Here is a 24,176-nt window from a genome sequence, read left to right on the forward strand (position 1 = left end):
CTCCAATCCACTGAGGCGCCTTTTATGGGCAAAATTGTGATGGAACACCGACCTCCAAAGCGGACAATACATCGTGGTAATTGACGCTAGTGATGCTATATCTCAGAGTTAAGGTCGAAACAAAGTAGAAAATTTAGAAACCTTTGTTGGGAACGTTGGTTTATGTGAATCCGAGAAAGTGACATGCATTGTCGAGGGGAGCAAGTCAAGTTATGGTGTTGTGGAAGATTCTGGAATAGATAAAAGTAGTGACGAGGAACGAGTGTTGTCTGTGTTGCCATCCTTAATGAGTGGTCCATTGAAGATCGCAACAATTGTATCAAATTGAAGAATGCAATGAGTGGTATGGAATATAGGAAAAGTCAAGACAAAAAGAATGTGTTTGATGTGTTCGATGGTCTCTCAGAGATTATTAACAAAAAGTAGGAAAATCTTGAGGATATTAGTTTGTCTGAAGTCGCCGAAGTTGTTGGGATAACTTTTCCTCAGCCAGGGAGGTGGTCAGAAGGGGAAAACTGTGAAAACTATTCGGATCTTGTTTCCCACTAAACGATCCAATTCTTTTTGGAAAAACATAGTTATGACCATTTAGTATAGCGAGAATTGACCTCAGCGATACTTTATTTCGGACTTGAGGTCGAAACAGTGGCGTCGTCTGTGGGAACGAAAATGTGTCCCAAGCCCTTCAGCTAGTGGGCAATCCAATCCCCTTAGACCTAGATTGGGGCTTGTTCCGGTAGCGCCAATATAGTCGCTTAGTAGTCGATGCCAAGGGCAATTTTGTATACTTTTTCCTCTTCCAATCTACTGAGGCGCTTTTTATGAACAAAATTGTGATGGAACACCGACCTCCAAAGCGGAAAATACATCGTGGTAATTGACCATAGTGATGTTATATCTCATATTTGAGGTCGAAACAATGTAGAAAATTTATAAATCTTTGTTGCAAACGTTGGTTTATGTGAATCTGAGAAAGTGATATGCATTGTCGAGGGGAGCAAGTCAAGTTATGGTGTTCTGGAAGATTCTGGAATCGAGAAAAGCAGTGACAAGGAACATGTGTTGCTAAGAATGTGTTTGATGTGTTCAGAGGTCTCTCAGATATTAGTAACAAAAAGGAGTAAAATCTTGAGGATATTAGTTTGTCTGAAGTCACTGAAGCTGTTGGGATCACTTTTCCTCAGCCAAGGAGGTGGCCGGAAAGGGAAAACTGTGAAAACTATTCGGATCTTGTTTTCCACTAAACGATCTGATTTTTTTGGGAAAAACATAGTTATGACCATTTAGTATAGCGAGAATTGACCTTAGCGATGTTTTCTTTCGGACTTGAGGTCGGAACAGTGACGCTGTCTGTGGGAACGAAAATGTGTCCCAAGCCCTTCAGCTAGTGGGGAATCCATTCCCCTTAGACCTAGACTGAGACTTGTTCCGGTAGCGCCAATATAGTCACACATCACTCAGGATTCGAGGCCAAGGGCAATTTATATACTCTTCCTCTTCCAATCCACTGAGGCGCCTTTTATGGACAAAACTGTGATGGAACACCGACTTCCAAAACGGACAATACATCGGATGTGGTAATTGACCCTAGTGATGCTACATCTCATAGTTGAGGTCGAAACATTGTAGAAAAATTAGAAACCATAGTTGGGAACGTTAGTTTATGTGAATCCGAGAAAGTGGCATGCATTGTCGAGGGGAGCAAGTCAAGTTATGGTGTTGTGGAAGATTTTAGAATCGAGAAAAGCAGTGACGAGGAAAGGGTGTTGCCTGTGTTGTCATCCTCAATGTGTGCTCCATTGAAGATTGCAACAATTGTATGAGATTAAGGATGCAGCGAGTTGTTTGGAATTTAGGAAAAGTCAAAACAAAAAGAATGTGTTTGATGTGCTCATAGGTCTATGAGAGATTAGTAACAAAGACGAGGAAAATCTTGAGGATATTAGTTTGTCTGAAGTCGCCGAAGTTGTTCCTCAGCCAAGGAGGTGGTCGAAATGAAAAAATTGTGAAAACTATTTGAATCTTGTTTCCCACTGAATGATAAGATTTTTTGGAAAAACATAGTTTTAACTATTTAGTATAGCAAAATTGACCATAGCGATGTTATCTGTCGGACTTGAGGTTGGAACAGTGGCGTTGTTTGTGGGAATGAAAATGTGTACCAAGCCCTTTAGCTAGTGAGAAATCCACTCCCCTTAAACCTCGAATGGGGGGCTTGGTTCGATACTGCCAATATAGTCCCACATCGCTCATGAGTCGACGCCAAGGGCAATTTATATACTCATTCCTCCTTTAACCCACAAAGGCACCTTTTAAGGACAAAATTGTGACGAAGCACTGACATCCAAAGCGGACAATAACTCGGATGTGGTTATTGACCTTAGTGATGCTATCTCTCGAACTTGAGGTAAAAAAGTGTAGAAAATTTAGAAACCTTAGTTGGAAACGTTGTTTATGTGAATCCGAGAAAGTGGCATGCATTGTCGAGGTGAGCAAGTGAATTTATGGTGTTGTAGAAGATTATGGAATGGAGAAGAGTAGTGGCGAGGAACGAGTGTTGCCATTATAGATTGCAGCGAGTGAATCAGAATGTTTGAAGAATGTAGCAAGTGGAGTGGAATTTGGGAATAGTCGGGAGAAAAAGAATGTGTTTTATGTGTTGAGAGTTCTCTCATAGATTAGTAACAAAGATGAGAAAATCTTAACGATATTAGTTTTTTTGAAGTCGTCGAAGCTTGTGGGATCACTTTTCCTTGGCCAAGGTGGTGGCCGAGAGGGAAAAACTGTGAAAAGAATTATGATCTTGTTTCCCACTAAAGGATCTATTTTTTTTTTGGAAAAACATAGTTTTGACCATTTAGCATAGCAGAAATTGATCTTAGCAATGTTATCTCTCGGACTTGAGGTCAGAACAGTGCCACCATCTGTGGGAACGAAAATGTGTCCCAAGTCCTTCATCTAATGGGGAATCCACTCGCCTTAGACCATGATTGGGAGGCTTATTTTGGTACTGCCAATATTGTCCCACATTGCTCAGGAGTTGAGGCCAATGACAGTTTATATACTCCTTCCTTTTCCAACCCACTGAGACGCCTTTTAAGGATAAAACCATGATGGAGCATCGACCTCCAAAGCGGACAATACCTCGGATGCGGTGATTGACTCTAGCGATGTTATCTCTCGGATTTGAGGTCAGAACAGTAACCATGCGGTAATGTGTGACTTTTAAGTTCAATATTTTATGTGCAATGTCATCTTAACAATTATTTTGATGAAGATTTTTAATGATTCTTCCTTCTCTTGCTCGATATAAACAAAAAATATTAAAGTAAAATTACGTGGTCGACTTATCATAAATTGCAAATTGAATTTGTTCATGGATGTGCCGAAGCAGTTGATGGAATGGGGAGGAAGTCTCATAAACCAACTGAGGGTTTCCCCTTTAAGAGGTGTGGGGTATACTCGACAAAATATGTGGCATATAGGCTTAATTGAGTCACTTAGACATTTATATGCTCGTGAATGTTAATGGTGAGACTTTTTCATCTAGTAAACAAAATAGTCTATATGATTCCTTAAAGAATATGATGTATGTGATGTTGGTACAAAATCTTGAAGTTTAAAAATTCGATTATTAGAAGTTTGAAAATTCGATGATTTCAATCACAATATGCTACATGGATGATGATGGAAGTGTTAAAGATGTTGATGTTGAGTTTGTATTGTAACTTGTGGCATAATTATGTTGGGAGTGACTTATGCATCATTGGTCTTATTTTGTTAAATCCACAATTCCCTTCGAAGTGTTTTAACCCTGTTTAAAATGTTAATTTTTGTTTTAATGAATAATCTTGTAATCTCTTAAAATATTTGTAGACTTGGTGAGTTCAAAGAACGCTTTAATCAATTAAAATTATTTATTACAAGTAACATTAATGTCATGTAACAGATATCAGGTGAGATAAATTGTATTCAAATCATTATATTTAACAACAAGATACATTACACAACAATATCTCACATCTTGTTATAAATATTATTTAAAATAGTTATATAATTTTATAAATGTTTCTCATATCCATGACATGTGTAATTGAAACTTGTTGAGATTTATAAAAGTAAACAAAAGTTCATGTCATTAAGAAACTGACAATCCTAAATAAATCACCACAATATACACACATTATATGCATAATTGATTGAAGTATTTGACAAAAAACCATGCCTAATAATACATTTAACAAGTGCATCTTAGTATACCTAAACAAACGGGCTAACAACGTGTTGTCTAGTTTGGCCTTGGCCCATAAGAACATTAGGACCAACTAGACTAGGTCAAAAAACTCATTTTTGTATAAGGTACTACTTTTTAAACCTCGTATGACCTAAATCATAAACAATGTGAGTTGATATGTTGGGCTAGACTTATTTTGATGAATATAGTAATTTAATTTGTTGTTGAAACAAATAATTGACCAACTATAGATTTTAAAGAGTTATGATAATCTATATATTTTAAGAAAGGTTAAACGAAATGGAAAAAATTAATTAGTGTTGGATAGAGCGTTTACCACTGAACCAAAAGTTAAAACTGTTGGTGAGAGCACAATTTCTTCTACTTAACAATGTAGCAATCAAAACGTCACGATTTGATTGTGACTAAACCAATGCAAGTTTTTCAATTTGTAAACTAAATATTATTCTATAAAGAGTAATTTCTCTAGGGTCATGGGCCTGATTTTCCCCTTCCCACGAAAAACAACGAAGCTTTTATAATGGAAATTATTGGATCCTTTAGGATAAAAATCCCACATCCTTTGTATGATTGAAGTTTTAATAGTTGGAATTCGGTTTGCTAGTGTCAACAACATCGTTTGAAGCCCTCAACTTTTTGTTCAATCGTTGTGCCCTCTTTAGAGAATAATGCTTTGAGCCACTTATGACTAGGACAAGTCAAAGATTGAGGTGAGTTGCAATATGAGCTTTACTTCTCCTTAAAATAAAATAAAAAAATATCAAACTAAGAATACAATCACATTAATACCATAAATGTAACAATGATAAATAAGAGACACATTAACTAATTTTGAATAAATTTGAGATCAAATTAAGAATTTTAAATAAATTGAAGATAAATTAAGAATGTTAAAAATTACGAGATTATATTAAAAATAAATAAATATAAGAACTAAAAACTAATTTAACTCAAAAAGAAAAATACAACTATAAGTTAGGAATATTATTTAATTATGATCAAATTATTATTTTCGTAAACTATCTCGAATTAAGATAGAATGACTATTTAACAAATATTAATTTATCGAAATGGACTGTTTTCTATATAAATTAAAAGAAAAAATTCAAATAAAATATTTTTGAATTATTTTTCAACAAGATAGTTTTTAATTGGAATATTTTGAGTTATTTTTTTTAAATATTCTGCTCTTTTAATAGATTGTTGATCTTGATTTAAAATTTACATTAATATATTGAAAGAAATTCCGAATAATTAAAAACGCTTTAATTACAGTATAATATTGATTACAAGTCTAAAGTATATTTTACATCTCCAAAAAACTATTCCATTGATATAACACTGACTAATTTTGTTTTTAAAAATATAGACATAATTTATAACTTTATTAAACTACTAACGATAATTCTCAACACACTATTTAAATAACCAAATACTATTTTTAATTATATATATATGTATACTTTAAATAAATATATTTGGTTTAAAATTTGATCACAATTAAAAGAAATGACATGTAACTAAATATTATACCAAAATTATGAAAAAAAGTAGGAAAGGCGAAAATTCATTCACAATCAAAGAGACACCAGAATTGTAAATTAGTTTTAACTTTAATTTTTTAGTACAATTTCGTATGGTTTCTGTACTGTCTAGGCCGAAAGGTCAACTGAAAGTCTTGACCGACCGAAAGGTTGTATGGCCGAAAGGTCAACCGAAAGTCTCGACGCCGAAAGGTCAACTGAAAGTCTCGACCGACCTAAAGGTTGTGCGGCCGAAAGGTCAACCGAAAGTCTCGACCGACCGAAAGGTTGTGCGTAAAATTAAATTAGTGATTATAGTAAAGCCCATAAGATGGGCCCAAATATACAGGTGTGTGTTTTCAAAATGTTAGGTGCAAAAAGAAAAGACCTAAGTAACTCTTAAGCCCAATAAGAGAGCCTTATAAATAGAGGTTAAACTCAAAAGGTAAGGGGAATTTCAATTGATCTGATAAGCAAAAAACTATATCTGACTTTGGCATCGGAGCGCCTTGCAGGTACACACACCCACCTGTGAGGAGAAGAAGCCGAGAGCCCAACCCGAGAAGAAGCCGAGATCACCTAGCTGAAGGAAAAGCCGAGAGCACCTAGGTGAAGGAGAAGCCGAGAGCACCTAGCTGAAGGAGAAGCCGAGAGCTCTTAGCCGAAGGAGAAGCCGAGAGCACTTAGCCGAAAGAGAAGCCGAGAGCATCTACCTTGAGGAGAAGTCTAGAGCACCCAATGTGAGAAGAGACCGAGAGAGTCCAGCCCAAAGTTCGGAAGATTTGTATAAGAGTTAATCTTGTCAACCTAATTTTAGTGTTCTTGGTCCTTGTTGTAAGAACAGTTTCTAATAAAAAAAGGTTTCCTTTTAAATTTTTAAACCAAAATTAACACTAATTACAAATTATTTTAAATAAACAAAACTTATAATACTAATTCTGTTTTTACGGTTTTTTTTTTTTAAAAAAAAATAACAAAGACAGAAGATGAAAAAAATGAGAGATATAACGTAGATACTACAAATAATGTAGAATATTTTTTTTTTAAGGAAGACAAATCAAAATGCATATACTTTCTAATATTAAAAAATATAAAGTACACAATGATTAATTAAATATTATCCAGATCCACTGTCTTCCTTAATACAGTCGTGATTAAATACTAGGGTGACAAAGTGGGACAAGCCGTGTGGGCCGGTCGCGGTCCGTTAAAAAAAATGCAGGGCAGATTATTTTTTTCAATCTGTTGGTCCGTTTAGGCCCGTTCTACATAATCCACAGTGTGTACAGGTCAAGGGTGGGACGGGGCAGTTGACCCGCATAACTTATAAAATATAGAATTTTTTTTTTTCTATACCTCCATGTTTTTTTCACGCAGCTTCATATTTCTTATTTTAAAATTTTTAATAACATTTACTACGCATGTATTGTGAAAATAGTATTATGAGACTATTTATCTAATGCATCTAAATAATAAAAATTCAAAATTTGTATTCAAAAAATTATTATTTTTTTAAATATTTCTTATGCGGAATGACCCACAAACCCACGGACCAACTCTTATGTTAGACGGACTACAAAAATTAATCCGCAGATTCTATATAGGACGAGCCAACCCAACCCGCTTTTTATATACCAAGTACGAGACGGACCTATGCAAGAAGGGACCGTGCACGTTGCCACCCTACAAAAATATGTATTTTATGTAAAAATATTAGTGAATATCATGAATTTTTGTTTATAAAAAATATTTAAAAATATGAATACAATGTGGATGTTAAAAACTATTAAAAGTGATAAGGGTTAGTTTATTCTTATATGAATGATAAGGAGAAGTCACTTTCATTTCTTGTTTTGTCAATTCAACAAATTTTATTTCTTGTTGGGTATTGAATCAATGGATTGCTCACTCTTTTTTCTTCTCCTTCACTTTAAACATTTTTCTTGAATGAGTAATTGATTCCACGTGACCTTGTCCACCTTCCAACACACTTCTCATAAATACTATTTAGGTAAGTTATAAGTTTAAAAACTCAATTTTATAGGAAGTTTTTATTCAAATATGCTAAAATGTCGTAAAATTTAAAATATTAAATTCTTAAATAAAGTATGAATTACAAAAATAAAAAAATATTTGTCTATTTTAAATGTCTTTTTTCAAGTCTATAATATCATTCAAATAAAAAAATTAAATCAATTTTTAAAACTTTAAAACAAATAATAATAATTCAAGATAAAAAACAATAAAATAAAATAAATAAATGTAAAGCAAAACATTATTAATACATGAATATTAGTTTATTTGACATTAATTGTTCAGTTTAATATTTAATTTAATGCACGAAGCTTACCTACACTAGTACTATTAATACTTTTAATATTTCTTTAATTATATTTATAATTTTATTATAGTAATATACATCTTATCTTATTTATGCATGCTGTCAAATTAAAACTCTATAAACATTTGAAAATAATACCTATAATGGTGTAAATTGCTACAAAAAAGTTATCCTTAATATATACTTTTAGAATAAAAAAAATAGAGTAATTTATACTCGTATTTTTTAACCAAAAATAACTTAATATAAAATATTAGTTTTTTAACATGAAAGAAGTATTTTTTAAATTGACTTTCCATAAATCGACACAATAATTACTCTATTATCTATAAGTCCTCTGTAAATATCGTATTTAATTGCGTTGAAAATTTAAAATTTATTAATGCAACACATGACACATACAAGTGACATTATGCATTTAATTAATATATTTAAAGCAAGATAAGATAATTTTTTTTGATAAGAGAGATATTTTAATTCTAATTTATATATAGAGAATTTTTCATTATAATTGTTTTTTTATACAAATTTTTTATTCTATTTTTATTTAATATATTCCATTTTATTAATACAATGTAATATTTTATATGAATTATTTAAAAAGTAAAATTTAAAAAGCAAAATTATTTTTTAATTTTTTAAATTAATATTAATATACAATTTTTATAAGTAAAGTGACTTTCTAATTTTTTCTTAATTTCTTATTTTAAAACACCAACAAAAAAAATATACTTTTGCACGTTCCCATCAAATTTCACATATCAAATAAAATAATTTTTACTTTTAATTTTTTTATTCAAGTTTTTCAATTTGACTCATCTAAAATTATATATGGAATATTAAATTTTTATCATAGTAAAAATAATTTATTTTCTTATGCCGAAAGCCATTTTGATAAAAGATTTAAGAAATTATAAGAAATTAAAATTATATATGGAATATTAAATTTTTATCATAGTAAAAATAATTTATTTTCTTATGCCGAAAGCCATTTTGATAAAAGATTTAAGAAATGTATTTGTTAATGTTGATTACGGAAACATCAATTTGACGATATTTTGATTACATTTTATATTATTTCATTGCTCGTTTCTCACTGTTACGCTCTTCCACTTCACGCTTTTCATTTTCTGGCATTTATTAAACATTAATTCCGTATGGATTTGTAGTCTCTGAGATGCAGTTTTCAATGTGGGACTTAAATTCTTCTTTTTGTGTTGCCTAGAGTAAATTCTTCTGAATTTTTTTTACTAAACCTAATAATGTTACTTTGAAATTACAGATATACATTTATTGTGGTATGATAGTAAGATAACCCATTTTGTGGTTACTTATTTTGTTCGTTGTTAGAAGTTAATGGTAAGTTGAGTGTGAGATTGAAATAGGTGAATATATTAATTGAGAGATGGTGTAAGATTGTTGATATGGTATGATAAAAGAGGCACTATACTTTACCAACTTTTTTCGGTTCATTGATGGTCACTGCCAGCAAAAGCGAGCCCACAAGCATATGCTGATGGTAATGGCAATCACAATGCCATAAGCATTCATCTAATCTTCTCTGTTACTCCGCTTGCCAATATCATTACATCACACTCTCATTAACTCCTTTTTTTTTATATATATATAAAAGCCATTAACAACCCAACAATCTTGATTTGTTTATCATTATTACTTTTATTCCATCAGAGACATGGGATTTGGCAACCTCAAAAACCAGGTTGTTCAAAACCCTTTTGAATTCCAATCTTTTTGTTCAAACCCTTTTTGAGTTCTCTCTCTGTATTTTTTTTTTTGTTAAAATAAATAAAGTGGTGCTCAAAAGAATCTAGGACTATATATTAATTACAAACGTTGTCGTCATTTTGTACCAGCTTGTCGTGAGCTAGATGCGTGTTGAACATGCGTTTAATCCTTTTCTTCCATCACTTGCATTGAATGTCCTTCGGTACAACAAAAGGGTATTCAGATTTGTGTTCTGCTCTATGGTTCTGGTGGAGCTCCAGAGGTGTTGTGTTTGAAGGTACGAGATAGTCGGTCTATGTTTTTTGCTGTTCTTTGTTTGTGTTTTTAGCCCCTATTGTTCGGTGATAGACTAGTAGAAATTCATTGCTTTCTTTTCCTTTTCTTGCATGTACCAGTGTTCTTCCTTTCATAAAATCGCAGGGTTGAAAAGAGAAAAAATTGAGGGGAAAGGGAAAGATACTGTTGGAAACATGTGGGATTGCAGAGAAATTTGTTTATTTGTCTGTGCTTTAACAATCTTGCCCTTGGTATGTTTTTCTGCCAACTTTGTTCCTCTGGATAATTACCTTATAGACTGTGGAGCATCAACCGATACTTCTATAGATAGCCGCAATTTCACCGCGGATAGTTTCTACAAGAATTTCCTTTCCACCCAACAAGATATTCTTGCGAGTACCTCCTTAAAATCAATAACTTCCTCCAGTGAATCGCCTCTTTATGCAACCGCAAGAATTTTCACAGCACCCTCAAAGTACACATTTCCGATTAAAAAAAGGGGGAGACATTGGATCCGGCTTTATTTCTTTCCATTTGCATATGAGAAGTACGATTTGAGTGCAGCAAATTTCGTTGTTTCCACCCAGGACTATAATCTTCTGAGTGATTTTAGTGTGCAGAAAAACCCTGTTATGAAGGAGTACTCTTTAGATGTAAATTCAGACACCCTAGTTATCACCTTTGCCCCATCTGAAAATTCCATTGCTTTCGTGAATGCCATTGAAGTTGTTTCGGTCCCTGATGACCTCATTATTGATGAGGGTTTCGCCCTATATCCAGCAGGATCCTACTCTGGCTTACTTACACAGGCACTGGAGACAGTTTTCAGGGTTAACATGGGTGGTCCAACTGTCTCCTCTGGCAATGACACGCTTCAACGAACTTGGGTTACTGACGAAAAATTCCTTATACAACCTAACCTGGCCACTAATTTTTCAAATATAGGTGCTGTGAAATATGTAAATGGTGGACCAACAGCAAATACTGCTCCACCTTCTGTCTATGGCACTCTAACAGAGATGAATTCAGCAGGTGATCCCCGAAGTAATTTCAATGTGACTTGGCAGTTTGATGTGGAGCCTCAATTTCCGTACCTTGTTCGACTTCACTTTTGTGACATACTCAGCAAAGGCCTCAATGAGCTCTACTTTAATGTTTACATTAACTCCTTGTTGGCTGCTAAGGATCTTGATCTGAGTTCGACAAATAATAATGTTTTGGCTACTCCATTTTTCAAGGACATGGTTACAACCCCAACTGCCAGCACCAAAATGCTTGTAAGCATTGGCCCTTCTGCTGTGAATAGAGATTATCCTAATGCTATTTTGAATGGGCTGGAGATAATGAAAATGAACAATTCTGTGAGAAGTTTCAGCTCATCGACAGCGCCTCAGACTAGTTCTTCTGGTTCAGGTTCTAAAAAGGTTGGCTTGATAGTAGGTGTGAGTCTTGGGGCATTTTTTGCAGTGGTCATGGTTCTTGTTTTCTTTCTACTATGCCGGAAAAGAAGACGTTTGGAAAAAGAAAAACAAGCGCATTCAAAGACGTGGATTCCTTTATCAATCAATGATGGAACTTCTCACACCATGGGAAGTAAATATTCTAATGCCACAACAGGAAGTGCTGCTTCAAACTTCGGGTACCGCTTCCCTTTTGTGACAGTTCAGGAGGCTACAAATAATTTTGATGAGAGTTGGGTTATTGGCATTGGTGGTTTTGGTAAAGTATACAAGGGTGAGTTAAATGATGGTACTAAAGTTGCAGTTAAGAGGGGGAATCCTCGGTCGCAGCAGGGGCTTGCGGAATTCCGAACTGAAATTGAGATGCTGTCACAGTTCCGCCACCGCCATCTAGTATCATTGATTGGATATTGTGATGAAAAGAACGAAATGATATTGATATATGAATATATGGAAAAGGGAACTCTCAAAAGTCATCTGTATGGTTCAGGTCTTCCAAGCTTAAGTTGGAAGGAGAGGCTTGAGATTTGCATTGGAGCAGCTAGAGGACTGCATTACCTTCACACTGGATATGCTAAAGCAGTTATTCACCGTGATGTGAAGTCTGCAAATATCCTGCTTGATGACAGCCTCATGGCCAAAGTTGCTGATTTTGGGCTATCGAAGACAGGGCCTGAAATTGATCAGACACATGTGAGCACCGCTGTCAAAGGGAGTTTTGGGTACCTTGATCCTGAGTATTTCAGGAGGCAACAACTTACAGAAAAGTCAGATGTGTATTCGTTTGGAGTAGTTCTGTTTGAGGTTCTTTGTGCTAGACCTGTTATAGATCCAACTCTTCCCAGAGAAATGGTGAACTTGGCAGAATGGACTATGAAATGGCAGAAAAGAGGGCAATTGGAGCAAATAATAGATCCAACACTTAATGGAAAAATCAGACCAGATTCTCTTAGGAAGTTTGGAGAAACTGCTGAAAAATGTTTGGCTGACTTTGGTGTTGACAGGCCTTCCATGGGGGATGTCTTGTGGAATTTGGAGTATGCTCTCCAACTTCAAGAGGCTATTGTTCGAGGTGACCCTGAAGAAAACAGTACTAATATGATCGGAGAACTGTCACCCCAGGTCAACAATTTCGACCATGAAGAAAGTGTTTCCGCTACACAATTTGAAGCTTCAAGTCTGGATGATCTGTCTGGAGTTTCCATGAGTAGGGTATTCTCACAGCTGGTGAAATCTGAAGGGAGGTGATTTACAGTATTATATCTTCTAAATTCTGCAGAACATTGGCTCTTTTACTGTTTTATTAGTGGTTTGTCTTCAGAACGGTGGTTCTCACCCTCCTTGCAGAGGAATGAGACACTTTATAGACTTGTAAAGGACAAGCTCATGAAACAAGCTTGCTTAATCGTAACGCAACAGTAGGTTTCACTGTTAGATATCTGATTAGAGATGTTTCAATATAGATTCTCTTGAAAACTGAACGCAAATTGTCTTAATACGTTCGTTAACCATCTTACCTATCATCAGCGATAATCTCAGATACACCAACTACTTGTATCAAACTGATAGAGGGGTTCCTTTTTCTTATTAAGAAACGTTTAAGTTTTGTGCATATGTCCTAGTTACAAATATTTTGTGCATATGTGCTAATTCACCTTGCCAAAATAAAGACAAATTTCACATTAATAAAGGTTGTTTCTTGGTAAAGGCTTATTTGGCTAAGATGGCTGCAAACGATTAAAACGCTGAACATCGAATGTAGAGTACATATTCCCAAAATTGAAGCAATGAACAGAAGAACACTTTAATATTCAAGAAAAAAAAGATTAAATTACAGAATAGGCAGCAACAACAAGATACATCAGTGCAATTCATGATACTGTAGCCACCATTCCTAAAACACCACCGGAACCCTAACAAAGCCAACCTTACAAATTTGTACTTCATCACTAAATTTCCTAATGCCAAGGGCTTCAAGCAGTCCCATAGCCTAACAAGAAAGCAAGAAACTAAAAAACCTAGCCCCCAAATCCATACAGGGTTCTTCCCTGTCTCTTGAGTGCATAAACCACATCCATTGCCGTAACTGTCTTTCTCCTGGCGTGCTCAGTGTAAGTAACGGCGTCGCGAATCACATTCTCAAGAAAGATCTTGAGGACGCCGCGAGTCTCTTCATATATGAGACCACTGATACGCTTCACACCACCCCTACGCGCCAAACGCCGAATGGCAGGCTTCGTAATTCCCTGGATGTTATCGCGCAGCACCTTACGGTGTCGTTTGGCTCCTCCCTTTCCCAAACCCTTGCCTCCCTTTCCACGCCCAGACATCTTGTTGGCAAAATCGCGTTAACAACAACAATCACAGTCTGCACCAAACATACCACAACATTATAACAACAAATTAATCCGAAAACTCGATTTATGTGCAGACAGTGAAATTGATACTTACCGGAGGAGAAAGCTGATGAGAAGAATTGCATCTGAGATGAAGGTGAAATTCTCTTTATATTTATATGTGGTGTTGGGGTTGGGGTAATGTGTTTGTGAATCCGTGCAAGGCTTGCACCGAAGTTTTTTGGAGCGTCGATGGCCTCTTAGTGGACGGTTCAGATTTGAGATAACGTTGTGCACGGATCGATGACGTAGATGAGCGGGAGTGACTCTTCCTTTTGGCGCCACTGGCATTATCTGAAATTTTGTCCAAAATTTGTAAATGCAACTAATCGTTTTGGGTAATGTCATTAACAAAATTTTCATCTAAAATATGAGTCTTTCCCAAAAAAACAAGAATTTACAATGAGTAAAATAAATTTAAAGAATTAATAGAAAATTTCAAGATTAAGAAAATTTTGTTTAATGTAAAAAAATAAATAAAACATACTGCTACAGACAATTACTGATAATTCATAATATATAATATTATAGCTCGATCACTAAAATTATATATGGATTGATCAAACTTTCAAATTAATTTTGAAATAATCAATAAATGGTATACTGATATGATATTTACAAAACAATGAATAAAAACATCCAGTTATAAGTTTAGTACACAAATATATATCAATGAATAATTAAAAAATAAATACTTATGTAGGTTGGAGATTTTTTTAAAAAACATTTGGCATGTCTCAACTTACTATTATTTTTCTTCTTGCATTTGTTTTTTGTGAAGTGCTTTAAATATTTGTTTTATTGTTTATCTCTAGCTTATAATTAGTGGTGCAGTTCTAATTCGAGAAATAGACAGCTTTATTTTTTATACTTCATTATATTGTAACCTAGTTTAGAAATTGTGATTTTTCATTCTTGTTTATTTTATGGAATTAAGTAACACAAGTTTCTTTCTAGTTTTTTGCGTTCTTGATTTTTTTTTATTGTGAGTTGTGTTACAATTGAAAAAAAAATATTATTTTGAAAAGCTTAATTTGAAAAATACCTAATATGTTTTGGAAAGTTTATTCCAGAATATTTATCCTGAAATACTTGTTTTGAAAAACTTGTTCTCAAAAAATTATCCAATAGACAATCTTGAAGTCACAATATACTTGTCACATACTTTCATTTACTTTTGTTTTCTTATGGAAAATGAAGTAGTGCATATTATAGTTATTTAAAAAAAAAAGAGTGATAGTTAAATGTAATAATTAAAATACCGAATTTTTTTTTGTTGATTTTCTTGATATAAATAAAGTTAATGATTAAATTAAAGGTGAAACTGAAAACTCAATATTATTAGTCAATTCAAGAAAGTAACGTTTACATGTTTGCAACAATACAAGACATCAAATAAGCATGTTTTGAAACTGACAAAGTGGTTGAAAATTACATGTTTAGTCAATAAGCAAAAAAAAAATAGAGATTACATAACTAAAATAATTAACTTTATTGATAATTCATTCGCATGCAAAGTCAATTTGTGAGGAAATAACACTTAATATAAACATTTAATCCGAGGAGGAAATTGAATACAACTCTTATGAGTATATAATCACTACACCAACAATGTTGGGTGGAAAATTTAAACTATATTTGTAATATTATTTAATAAAAGGTATTTTGAAATACCTCATTATGTTGTGTTTATGGAGTCCAATTTTTTTTTATACAGGTTTCGAACCTAAGTGCTTTAAATTGATAAGGAGTGATCCAACCATCAAGCTACTTAAGTGACCTGTAATAGCATTGGATTGTACTAATTATAGTTTCTTTATTATGCTTAAATAGATTGTTAAATTTTTTATTTCAAATTTAAGATTATATATTTGTTTATTTCCAGTACTACTCAAGTTTTTGTTGAAGTGTTCAATGTTTGATACATTCAAATGTATATATTTTTTTACTTTGACGGTTGATAATTACACTTCAAACGAAGTTATGATTGAACACATTTTAGATAAAATTTCACGTGTCTATTCTTTTTTAGACGATCACTTGTTTTCAGTGACATTGTTGTGCACGTGTATTGAATTTAATTTAGATGAATGATTTATTCGTGATTTCTGATGTTATTGAAATTTTGAAAGGAAGTGTTAATTTTGTAACAAGACTTTAAAGAAAAGAAAAAAAAAATATTTATAAGGATATGTGGTTGATTGAGTATTCCATCTAGTAGAAATTATGTTTATGTGCTTGATTGAGTATTCCATTTAGTAGAAATTATGTTAATGAGTGCAAGAAAGAAATTCCACTTATATATATATATATGTGTTTGACCAATTGTCCCAATGAGAGACTCAATGGAAAACATTACCCAATGCATACTAAAAAAGTGAAAAATGAAAAATAAATTTTTCCAAAAATAATATATTTTATTATGACAAAAAAGGTAATTAAGTCAACACTTTAAACTATATATGTATACTTCGATATGATTAATTTAATTAATGGATTAGATGAAACTTAATACAATATTAAGAAATAATATATAGTTCATTTTAATTTTATCAGTAATATTACCATGTTAGTCGTTGATTAATTTTACTTACATGTTAATTAAGTTGTGAAAGTGAGGATAGCAATGATGAAAGTATCAACGTTAGAGATTGATTTTATTGAGTTATGTATTTTTATTTAGACTTTTCTATCAAAATTATTCGAGTGATTAATTTTATCGAAACTTTACTTTTAAGTATTTTTATCTATATTTATTTTTACAGTGCAATTTTATTTATATTTGTGCTTTTAAAATATAATTCATTTTTTAATTTATGCATTGAAAAAAAAAAACTGTGAAAATACATTTTTTTATGTTCCATGACATCATATTGAGCTATTGTAAATGTTTGGGAGTATAGTGTTTATTGTAATTTTTTGTCGACGAAGAAGCTGAAGTAACAAATCTTAATAACATGGATTTCAATAAACAATGATACTTACAAGAAAAAACTTTGTAAAAAGTGAAATTTTAAATTCTATATTCATCAAAAAGTTTAGATAATAATATTTATATGATTAACTATTTTTTATTAAATATTTATATGATTAACTTTATATATTTTGTATGGATATTATACTATTTTTTTTCTCTACTTTTATATCATAGACGTTGAACATGATAAAATGATACTTTTTAATATTTTAACAAGGAAACCGTGGAGAGTGCGAGGAGAAATGAAGAAAATTTTAGTTAAAATGAAATTATTTAACCACTTTTTTTCTAGTAAATTGTTAAAACCTTTTTAGTGTAGTTGTTGTATTAATACTGTGAGTATGTAAATTAATTGCCTAAATAATCTCATTACACTTTCGGAGTTTTTTTTTTTATGTGTTAATGAAGTATGAGTTGGTCGCTTACAAAATATGTTACAACAATTTTTTATTTCTAGATTAGGTCATGTAAATATAATATAAAACTCCTTCCGTTTTTTTTCAAAATTGTTGGTTTTTTAATTTAAATTTAGTTTCTATTTATCTTTGGTCTGTAAATTAAAGGTTTATTAGTTATATTATTATTTTTTGTAAAGAGAAAAAACACTTATTATTTTTAGTGATTTTTTTTAAAAAAATTACTAGTACAAGAGTATATTGAAAAAATATAAAATTATTAAAAATTATAATATATGGTTGAGATATGCTCGAATACACAAACTTAAGATATGTTCGAATACACAGACTTATGATGTCATCCTCACATAGTTAAACATATCCCGATATCCTAAAAAACACGTACCTAACCATTAAGATTAATACGCTTAATTAACTAATATATCAGACTAATATGAAATTTTAACGATAGTATCTGTGTTAATCAGGTCCAATATCTTGCAGATCCAACTCAAATATGTAAATAGGTTGAGCATATATAAATCAAATACACATTTAATAATATTTATTAACTGTAACTACTGAATATCGAACACATCGAAAGATCTTTTACAATTATTATATCATATGTCAATTATCGAAATTTATTCGAGAGGATACAAGTGACAAAGATTTTTTTTTATGTATATAAGAACAAAAATTATAAAGATTAATTAATTAATTTATTGTGGAGTCCAACTTTAAGCACACATGTTAAAAAAAAAAAAACTATTCAATAATATATGTATGTAATAGTATTTAATTATTATTTTTGTTTCTTAGCTAGGATCGTGTTTAGCAAGAAGCTTTGTTTATAGCTGCTACTACATATCAGTTTGATGGCTCTATCGGAGTGTGCTTTCACTAGTGCTATAAATAATAATAGTTGTGGAATTGCTTTTGGAAGGGGCAATATCTTTTCATGCTCTATTTTGAGTTTATCACTTGAATAATGAGATGATTAAGAAAAGCTTTTGCCAATTTAAAGTTCCAACATTGTAGACATTGCATTCATAGCTTCTAGCTCACTGTTGTGGATTCAAAAATTCATTTGCTAAGTGTTTAATGGAGTGGGTTCCCATCACTCATCACCTACACATAAAAGAATTCAGATTCATATTCTCATCAATCTTTCACCTTTTTGCAATTTCCACATTTTTTATGTATGTCTCTTTTAGTTTCAAAATATGAATTCCATTAGTTTGCATACATTTTTTTCGATCATTATCAAATACATGTCAATTATATTTTTTTTTTATATATTTTTTTTTATATTAAGCATCACTATCCAACAATTTGATAATGATAATTTATTTTTCAACTATGAAAATATCACTGGCTATTCTCATTCTTAATTCTTATGATTGTTTGATTTTTAATTACACCAAATTTTATAAACAATGAAATACAATATTTCATTGCTTAATTTTAATTAGATATTTTTAAGGAAATTTAAAATTATATATGGACTGGTTGATTTTTTATCTATATCACTATATCTTGACTTAATGGTTTATGAACCGAACATATGCAACAAAGTTAATTTTTTGGAATCTCAACTCACTTAAATAACAATACATTGCTTGTAATTAATGACTAAAGTCAATAAAGTAAAGTTAAAGTCAAACATTATAACTTAATAACAATATTAATTAATTATTAGTATTTACAAGTGAGATTAAATGGTAAAGACAATAAGTTTAATCTATAGTAAAATTGTGATGTTGAGTCAAATAGGCCAAATTACTTGTTAGTATAAAGAGAAATGCATTTAATTTACTAGTTAATTTACTAGGTAGAGATATTTATGAAATGTTAAATTGACTGAAACATTGAAAATCTTTGTAAATATATCCACCCTCTCTTTATCTAACTGTGAATTCTTAACCCTATAGTCCCGTCAATTATAATATCGAGAAATCAGAAAGATTTAATAAAAAATAAAAGATCGAAAAAATTATAAATTAATTTTACTTATACTACAGTCTTGTAAAGTAAAGGCAAATACCTATAATTTATAAGAAGATTTTGCTCCAATGTTTTTTACAAATTTAGTTTGAACCTATTTAGATAATTTGTGTGTTGTCTTTCCTAAACTCCGATTTTTAATTGGATAGTTTTTATTTTATTTAAAACTATAAAATTAGGTTTGGTTCAAAGTATAATTCAAAATTTATATTCTGAACGCATCTAGTATAATTTATTCATTAATGTCAAAAGTCTTTTCAAATGACGTTGATAAGTCACTGAAGATGAGTAATGATTGTTTATTGGTTTCCTTACGAATAATTTTGTAGCAGAGTGTCAACATAAAATGTACCATGTTCAATGTAACACATTAAATTTGTAGGAGTTCAATGTTGATACGTCCATGCAAGCAAGTAGCCCCCCAAAAACCCAATGCTGGTTGATTGAAGTAGAATATTTTAGTTGTTCTGAGATGTTTTTGAGAATCTGCTTTGTGGTCAGTGGTAATCCAAGACATGATTGAACCTTGAAGGTGCTTGATAGGTTAATAATGACCTTGGACTTTTGGTACTTCATTGCAGAAAAGTGAAAGGTAGCAGAGGTATATAGCCTCACTTCGCATAATAATGTTTATCTTCTTGTGATTGCTGCGGCCGTTTTAAGTATAATCCCACTGAAGTTCTTGCATTTCTGATGAGAATCTGCCGTCATTGACCCCAATCAACTCCAACTATTATCACGACAAGACTTGATTTGACTCTACCCTTGATTGCTTCAGTGAAAGTGCATTATCATATTCATAAGCTCAAACTTGCTTACTTGGGGGGGACCTGGTTTGTGCTCCTCTATTTTCATGCTTTTTGACATTTTTTTGTCAATTCTGATAGCATCCCACAAAAGAAAAAATGTTCAATGTGTAGCGAAGAGGTCACTCTTCATTCTTCAATGCCGATATGGCAATGTATGCAAATGTAACAATGGCTGAAAAGTAAATTGCTTACCCTTTTGCTCTGCTTTCACCCTGCTTTAATCCAAGGGTGACATGTTTCTGTAAAGTGGAAAAAGGGCTTCTTGATTGAGCTTAAAGACAAATTCGGAGCACTCCATTTCTGTCCAAAATCACACTGTAAAGAAGTGATAGGTACATCACACCAGGGAAAGTGAAGGTCACCACCACTCACCAACAATTTTTTTAATCATCGATACCTCTCTTATCTTTTTAGGTATCCACTTTTTAATTTAATTTACTGCTTCTTTCTTCTTCCTTACTCCCTCCCCACATAAACGTATCAATAAAAAGGACTTTAGTATAAAAATATATAATTTATAAAATACATCATATAGGAATCCCAAGTACAATTTGTAAAAGTTGTTAACCAAACAATACAATGCTGCTGCTGCTGCTGAGGCCTAGTCTAGAAAAACATAAAGGGCACTAAACACAACTGCACATGGTCACATCCATGATTCAAATAAGTACCATATATTTACATTGCCACTACAAAACTCAAAACATTGAAAGCATACAAATTAATCATCTAGCCATGCTGATTTAAGCATGCAATTATTTTAATAGAACGCACCAAAGGAAGAACTACTCCCATGAGGCCCCTGAGCAAGATTTGCAGGAACTAATGAATCAAAGAAATTTGCCCAATTCTCTTCTTCCTCATCCTCTTCCTCTCCAGTACCCATGTGGCTCCACTGAACTGGAGGGTTAATTGCAATTTCGTCATTCTTTGCAAATCGCCCTCTGATTCGTGGCCTGCTATCTGCCAATGTCTTCCTGCAAGCATACTGATTGCCAGAAGAAAACAAATTAATATTTATGTTGTGGTTGCATCATGACTAAACACTAAACAGTCTTCTGGTGGACCAATATAGCTATATACAGTACACTGTGTTGGAGAGAAGTATAACATGTCTTATTTGTTTCTTTCCTCCTAGACGTTACAGTAATGGGGCTACTAGCTAGTTACCCTATAGAATGAGACAAATATGTGAGAAGATTTTTCTTGCTTCACAAATCAGGCATTTCAGGTCCGGTTGCAACACACTAACACTAACATACACATGAAGTCACTATTGTGTATAGTCTTTAATTAATATCTCCTGTGCGGGCAACAGGTCTTTATCGTGCAAAGATTATGAGCGAATCCTTGTGTGGAAAGAATCACTTTCTCGATCAGGATTTGTCAAACTTTTTACTATTTCCCTTAACTTTCTACCCTCAATATGATTTTAACATGATATGATGCATCCTTCTATAGGGCAGCATGTTTTTTCAGCAGCAACTTTCCTCTTCATCTGTCCATGATATTGCAGTTTATTTCAAATTCGTCCACGTTTCACTTTCACTCTTCTTCTAATATAAAAAAAAAATAATATTCACATATTTCGATGGAACATACAAGTTTTAAGAGGTACTTTTACAAAGGAGAAAATTTCTGACTATTTCAAGTATTGTAGTGAGATCACAGCTGCAATACAAAAGTTTAATTGGCTCAACATAAATTTTATTATAAAACTGTATCTGAAAAAAAAACTATACCTTAATTTTCTTGCCGAAGTTCCTCTGGTTTCTCTTGCTCCTATATCTCTCAATCCTCACCTTCTTCTCCTCTGGGCTATAAGGACTGGTTCTGCTCATTTCTTCTATGATCAAGCTACTCTCACTCGACAATGGACTATCTGAATGATGATAATATTGCATTCCATGAAATCTCTGTATGTACAAAAGATTACCCAAGAATCAATTTGCATTACAACAACATCATTTACACAGGTATTAAGAGTTTAGTTAGAATATATTAAAAAAAATTAACCAAACAGGGAACATATTAAAGGTTGTGAGAGTACACCAAGAAACTCCATGGGGTGCCAAGTACGTATATACAGTGAACCAAACAGGAAACAACTTCAAGTTTGCTGTCATGGAGTTGATCATTGTTGTTTAAGTGGTGTCTTTTTTTCATTAGGTTATAAGATAAAACAAATCATATATTTATTCATAGACATACATCTTGAGAGTTTAAAATTCAAATTTGAAAATACTAAATTCATATAAATAAAAATGAGATTAAACCTCCACCCACTAGGTTAAAAGTCATATAATTGATATGCATAATGATTGAGATGTGTTTATCTATAATTACAAGCGTCGTTTATGTTGTTTCTGAATTAGAAATGAAGTTTTGTCTCCATAATCCACATATTACTTTATTGTCAAATGCTAATGTACGAATTGAAAGTGCAATTTCAAGTATAATTAAAAAAGTGCATAATGTATATACTGTATTAGTGTAGTTAAGAAGATGAGTGTTTATAATTAGCGAGTCAAAAGAGGAAGGAACCTGAAGGTCACCGGTACTGCAAGCTCTCCGTACGGGACCGTTTTGGGAGTCAAGCAACTGAGCGAAGAGAGGAGAAAAGGGGTGATGGGGCCCACCGCTGTTCTTCTGCAGCGAGTGGCTGCTGACGCTCCTCTGCACTCGCCGACTCTCGTAACTCGCCAGGGAACTAGGCGACCCCATGTAGCTGGTGCAGCCGCTGCCGCAGCTGTTGTACGTGTTATTCGAACTCGCCTCCGAATCGAACTCCCCAAGGGCCACTTGGTGGTGCTGCGGATGAGGAGCGGCGGCGTACTGCATTGGCGACGCCGTGGATGCGTCCTGCGGAGAGAGAAAATTGGCGAGGGACTCGGCGGCGCGTGAGAGGGAGGCGTTGCGGTGTGTGTACATGGCGCGTGCGTGGAAGGAAAAATATTACAAGAAAATTCTACTAGGATTTGTAGAAGAGAAGCGTTGAAGCTGAAGAGTGAGTAAGTGAGTGAGTGCATTAGAAATGTGGAGTGGTGAGTATTTAATATTTTTCCGTGTGGGCTCTGCGAAACAGAGCAAAACAGAAAAGCCAATAGGTATTTTGGAAAATATTAGTGTGTGGCTGAGACTAACGTTGCGATGATGTCACTATTTCAACCAAGAGTTGACTTCTTTCATTCTACAATTTTTCAACTATTTTTAAATAAACAAAACACCCATCTTAATTAGTGCCTCCAAGTTAATTAATTACACTTTTTAATAAAGTTTTCTTAGTCAATTAAGAGACTTTGTTTATGTGTTTATTTAGTTTCAATCTTCAAAGCCCTTTTACACTCCATTTTGTCACTCTTTTTTTACCTTATTTTAGGTCAACATTAATTTGAATCGAGATTATAGAGTTTTTCTTTTTCCTTAGTAATCCATTGTCATAGAGTGTGCATGAAATCGTTTAAAATTCGAAGGATATGACAAGTGTGTGCTAGTTAATTTGGTCTCTCTCTAATCTATGGCAAATACTTGTGATATTTTTCATCCACCACCTTTTCATAAAAAGGACATGGTAGATATGCATAATAGGTGCCACGTTTCCTCATCCAAAACTAACCTAGGGTTCCTCCTACTTACACAACAACTTTTTCTTATAGGTACAATTGAAGTATTTTTTTTGTTAAAATAAGAATGAAGTTGAAAACCAACATTGCATACATTATTGCATAATTTATGACCATTTTCAAGTCAAGTCACCATGCTAAGAAAATATATGATAGTAATTTTATAAATAAATTAAACTTTTTAAAAAGTGATAATATAGACGAAAGTTGTTGTCAATATATATTGTGATGTAGACTACAAATTTAATATGAATAGTTGTTTATGTTGTGATTTTTTTAATTTAATTTGATTATCTTATTTTTTCCTCTTTGTTAACTTGTATTAATTAAACCCTAAACCTCAGTCAGTAACATAAAAACATACGGAT

At 32.6% G+C, this 24,176-nt stretch overlaps 3 protein-coding genes across 4 annotated transcripts; 1 reads left to right on the top strand and 2 right to left on the bottom strand.

The window, feature by feature from the left end:
• The first annotated feature begins 9,541 nt into the window (after positions 1-9,541).
• LOC137838003 (receptor-like protein kinase HERK 1) lies at positions 9,542-13,082 on the top strand. Of its 2 annotated transcripts, none has more exons than XM_068647314.1 (3): positions 9,542-9,638; positions 9,994-10,142; positions 10,261-13,082. In XM_068647314.1, the coding sequence occupies exon 3, from the start codon at positions 10,336-10,338 to the stop codon at positions 12,847-12,849; it is 2,514 nt and encodes an 837-aa protein (XP_068503415.1). In that variant the 5' UTR covers positions 9,542-9,638; positions 9,994-10,142; positions 10,261-10,335; the 3' UTR covers positions 12,850-13,082. The 2 variants fall into 2 exon arrangements, with proteins under 2 accessions (XP_068503415.1, XP_068503340.1); XM_068647239.1 differs by lacking the exon at positions 9,542-9,638 and adding an exon at positions 9,659-9,839.
• Positions 13,083-13,380: 298 nt separating this feature from the next.
• On the bottom strand, positions 13,381-14,181 carry LOC137838145 (histone H4). The gene is made up of 2 exons (XM_068647425.1): positions 14,053-14,181; positions 13,381-13,969 (listed from the first exon to the last, which is right to left on the bottom strand). Exon 2 carries the CDS (start codon positions 13,929-13,931, stop codon positions 13,620-13,622), a length of 312 nt encoding a protein of 103 aa, XP_068503526.1. The 5' UTR covers positions 13,932-13,969; positions 14,053-14,181; the 3' UTR covers positions 13,381-13,619.
• A 6,498-nt stretch (positions 14,182-20,679) lies between these two features.
• LOC137831946 (uncharacterized) lies at positions 20,680-23,229 on the bottom strand. Its single transcript, XM_068639866.1, has 3 exons — positions 22,730-23,229; positions 21,928-22,101; positions 20,680-21,173 (listed from the first exon to the last, which is right to left on the bottom strand). Exons 1-3 carry the CDS (start codon positions 23,114-23,116, stop codon positions 20,946-20,948), a joined length of 789 nt encoding a protein of 262 aa, XP_068495967.1. The 5' UTR covers positions 23,117-23,229; the 3' UTR covers positions 20,680-20,945.
• Between the last annotated feature and the right edge of the window lie 947 nt (positions 23,230-24,176).

The sequence above is a fragment of the Phaseolus vulgaris genome, chromosome 11 (assembly GCF_000499845.2).
Source record: "Phaseolus vulgaris cultivar G19833 chromosome 11, P. vulgaris v2.0, whole genome shotgun sequence".
NCBI lineage: Eukaryota > Viridiplantae > Streptophyta > Magnoliopsida > Fabales > Fabaceae > Phaseolus > Phaseolus vulgaris.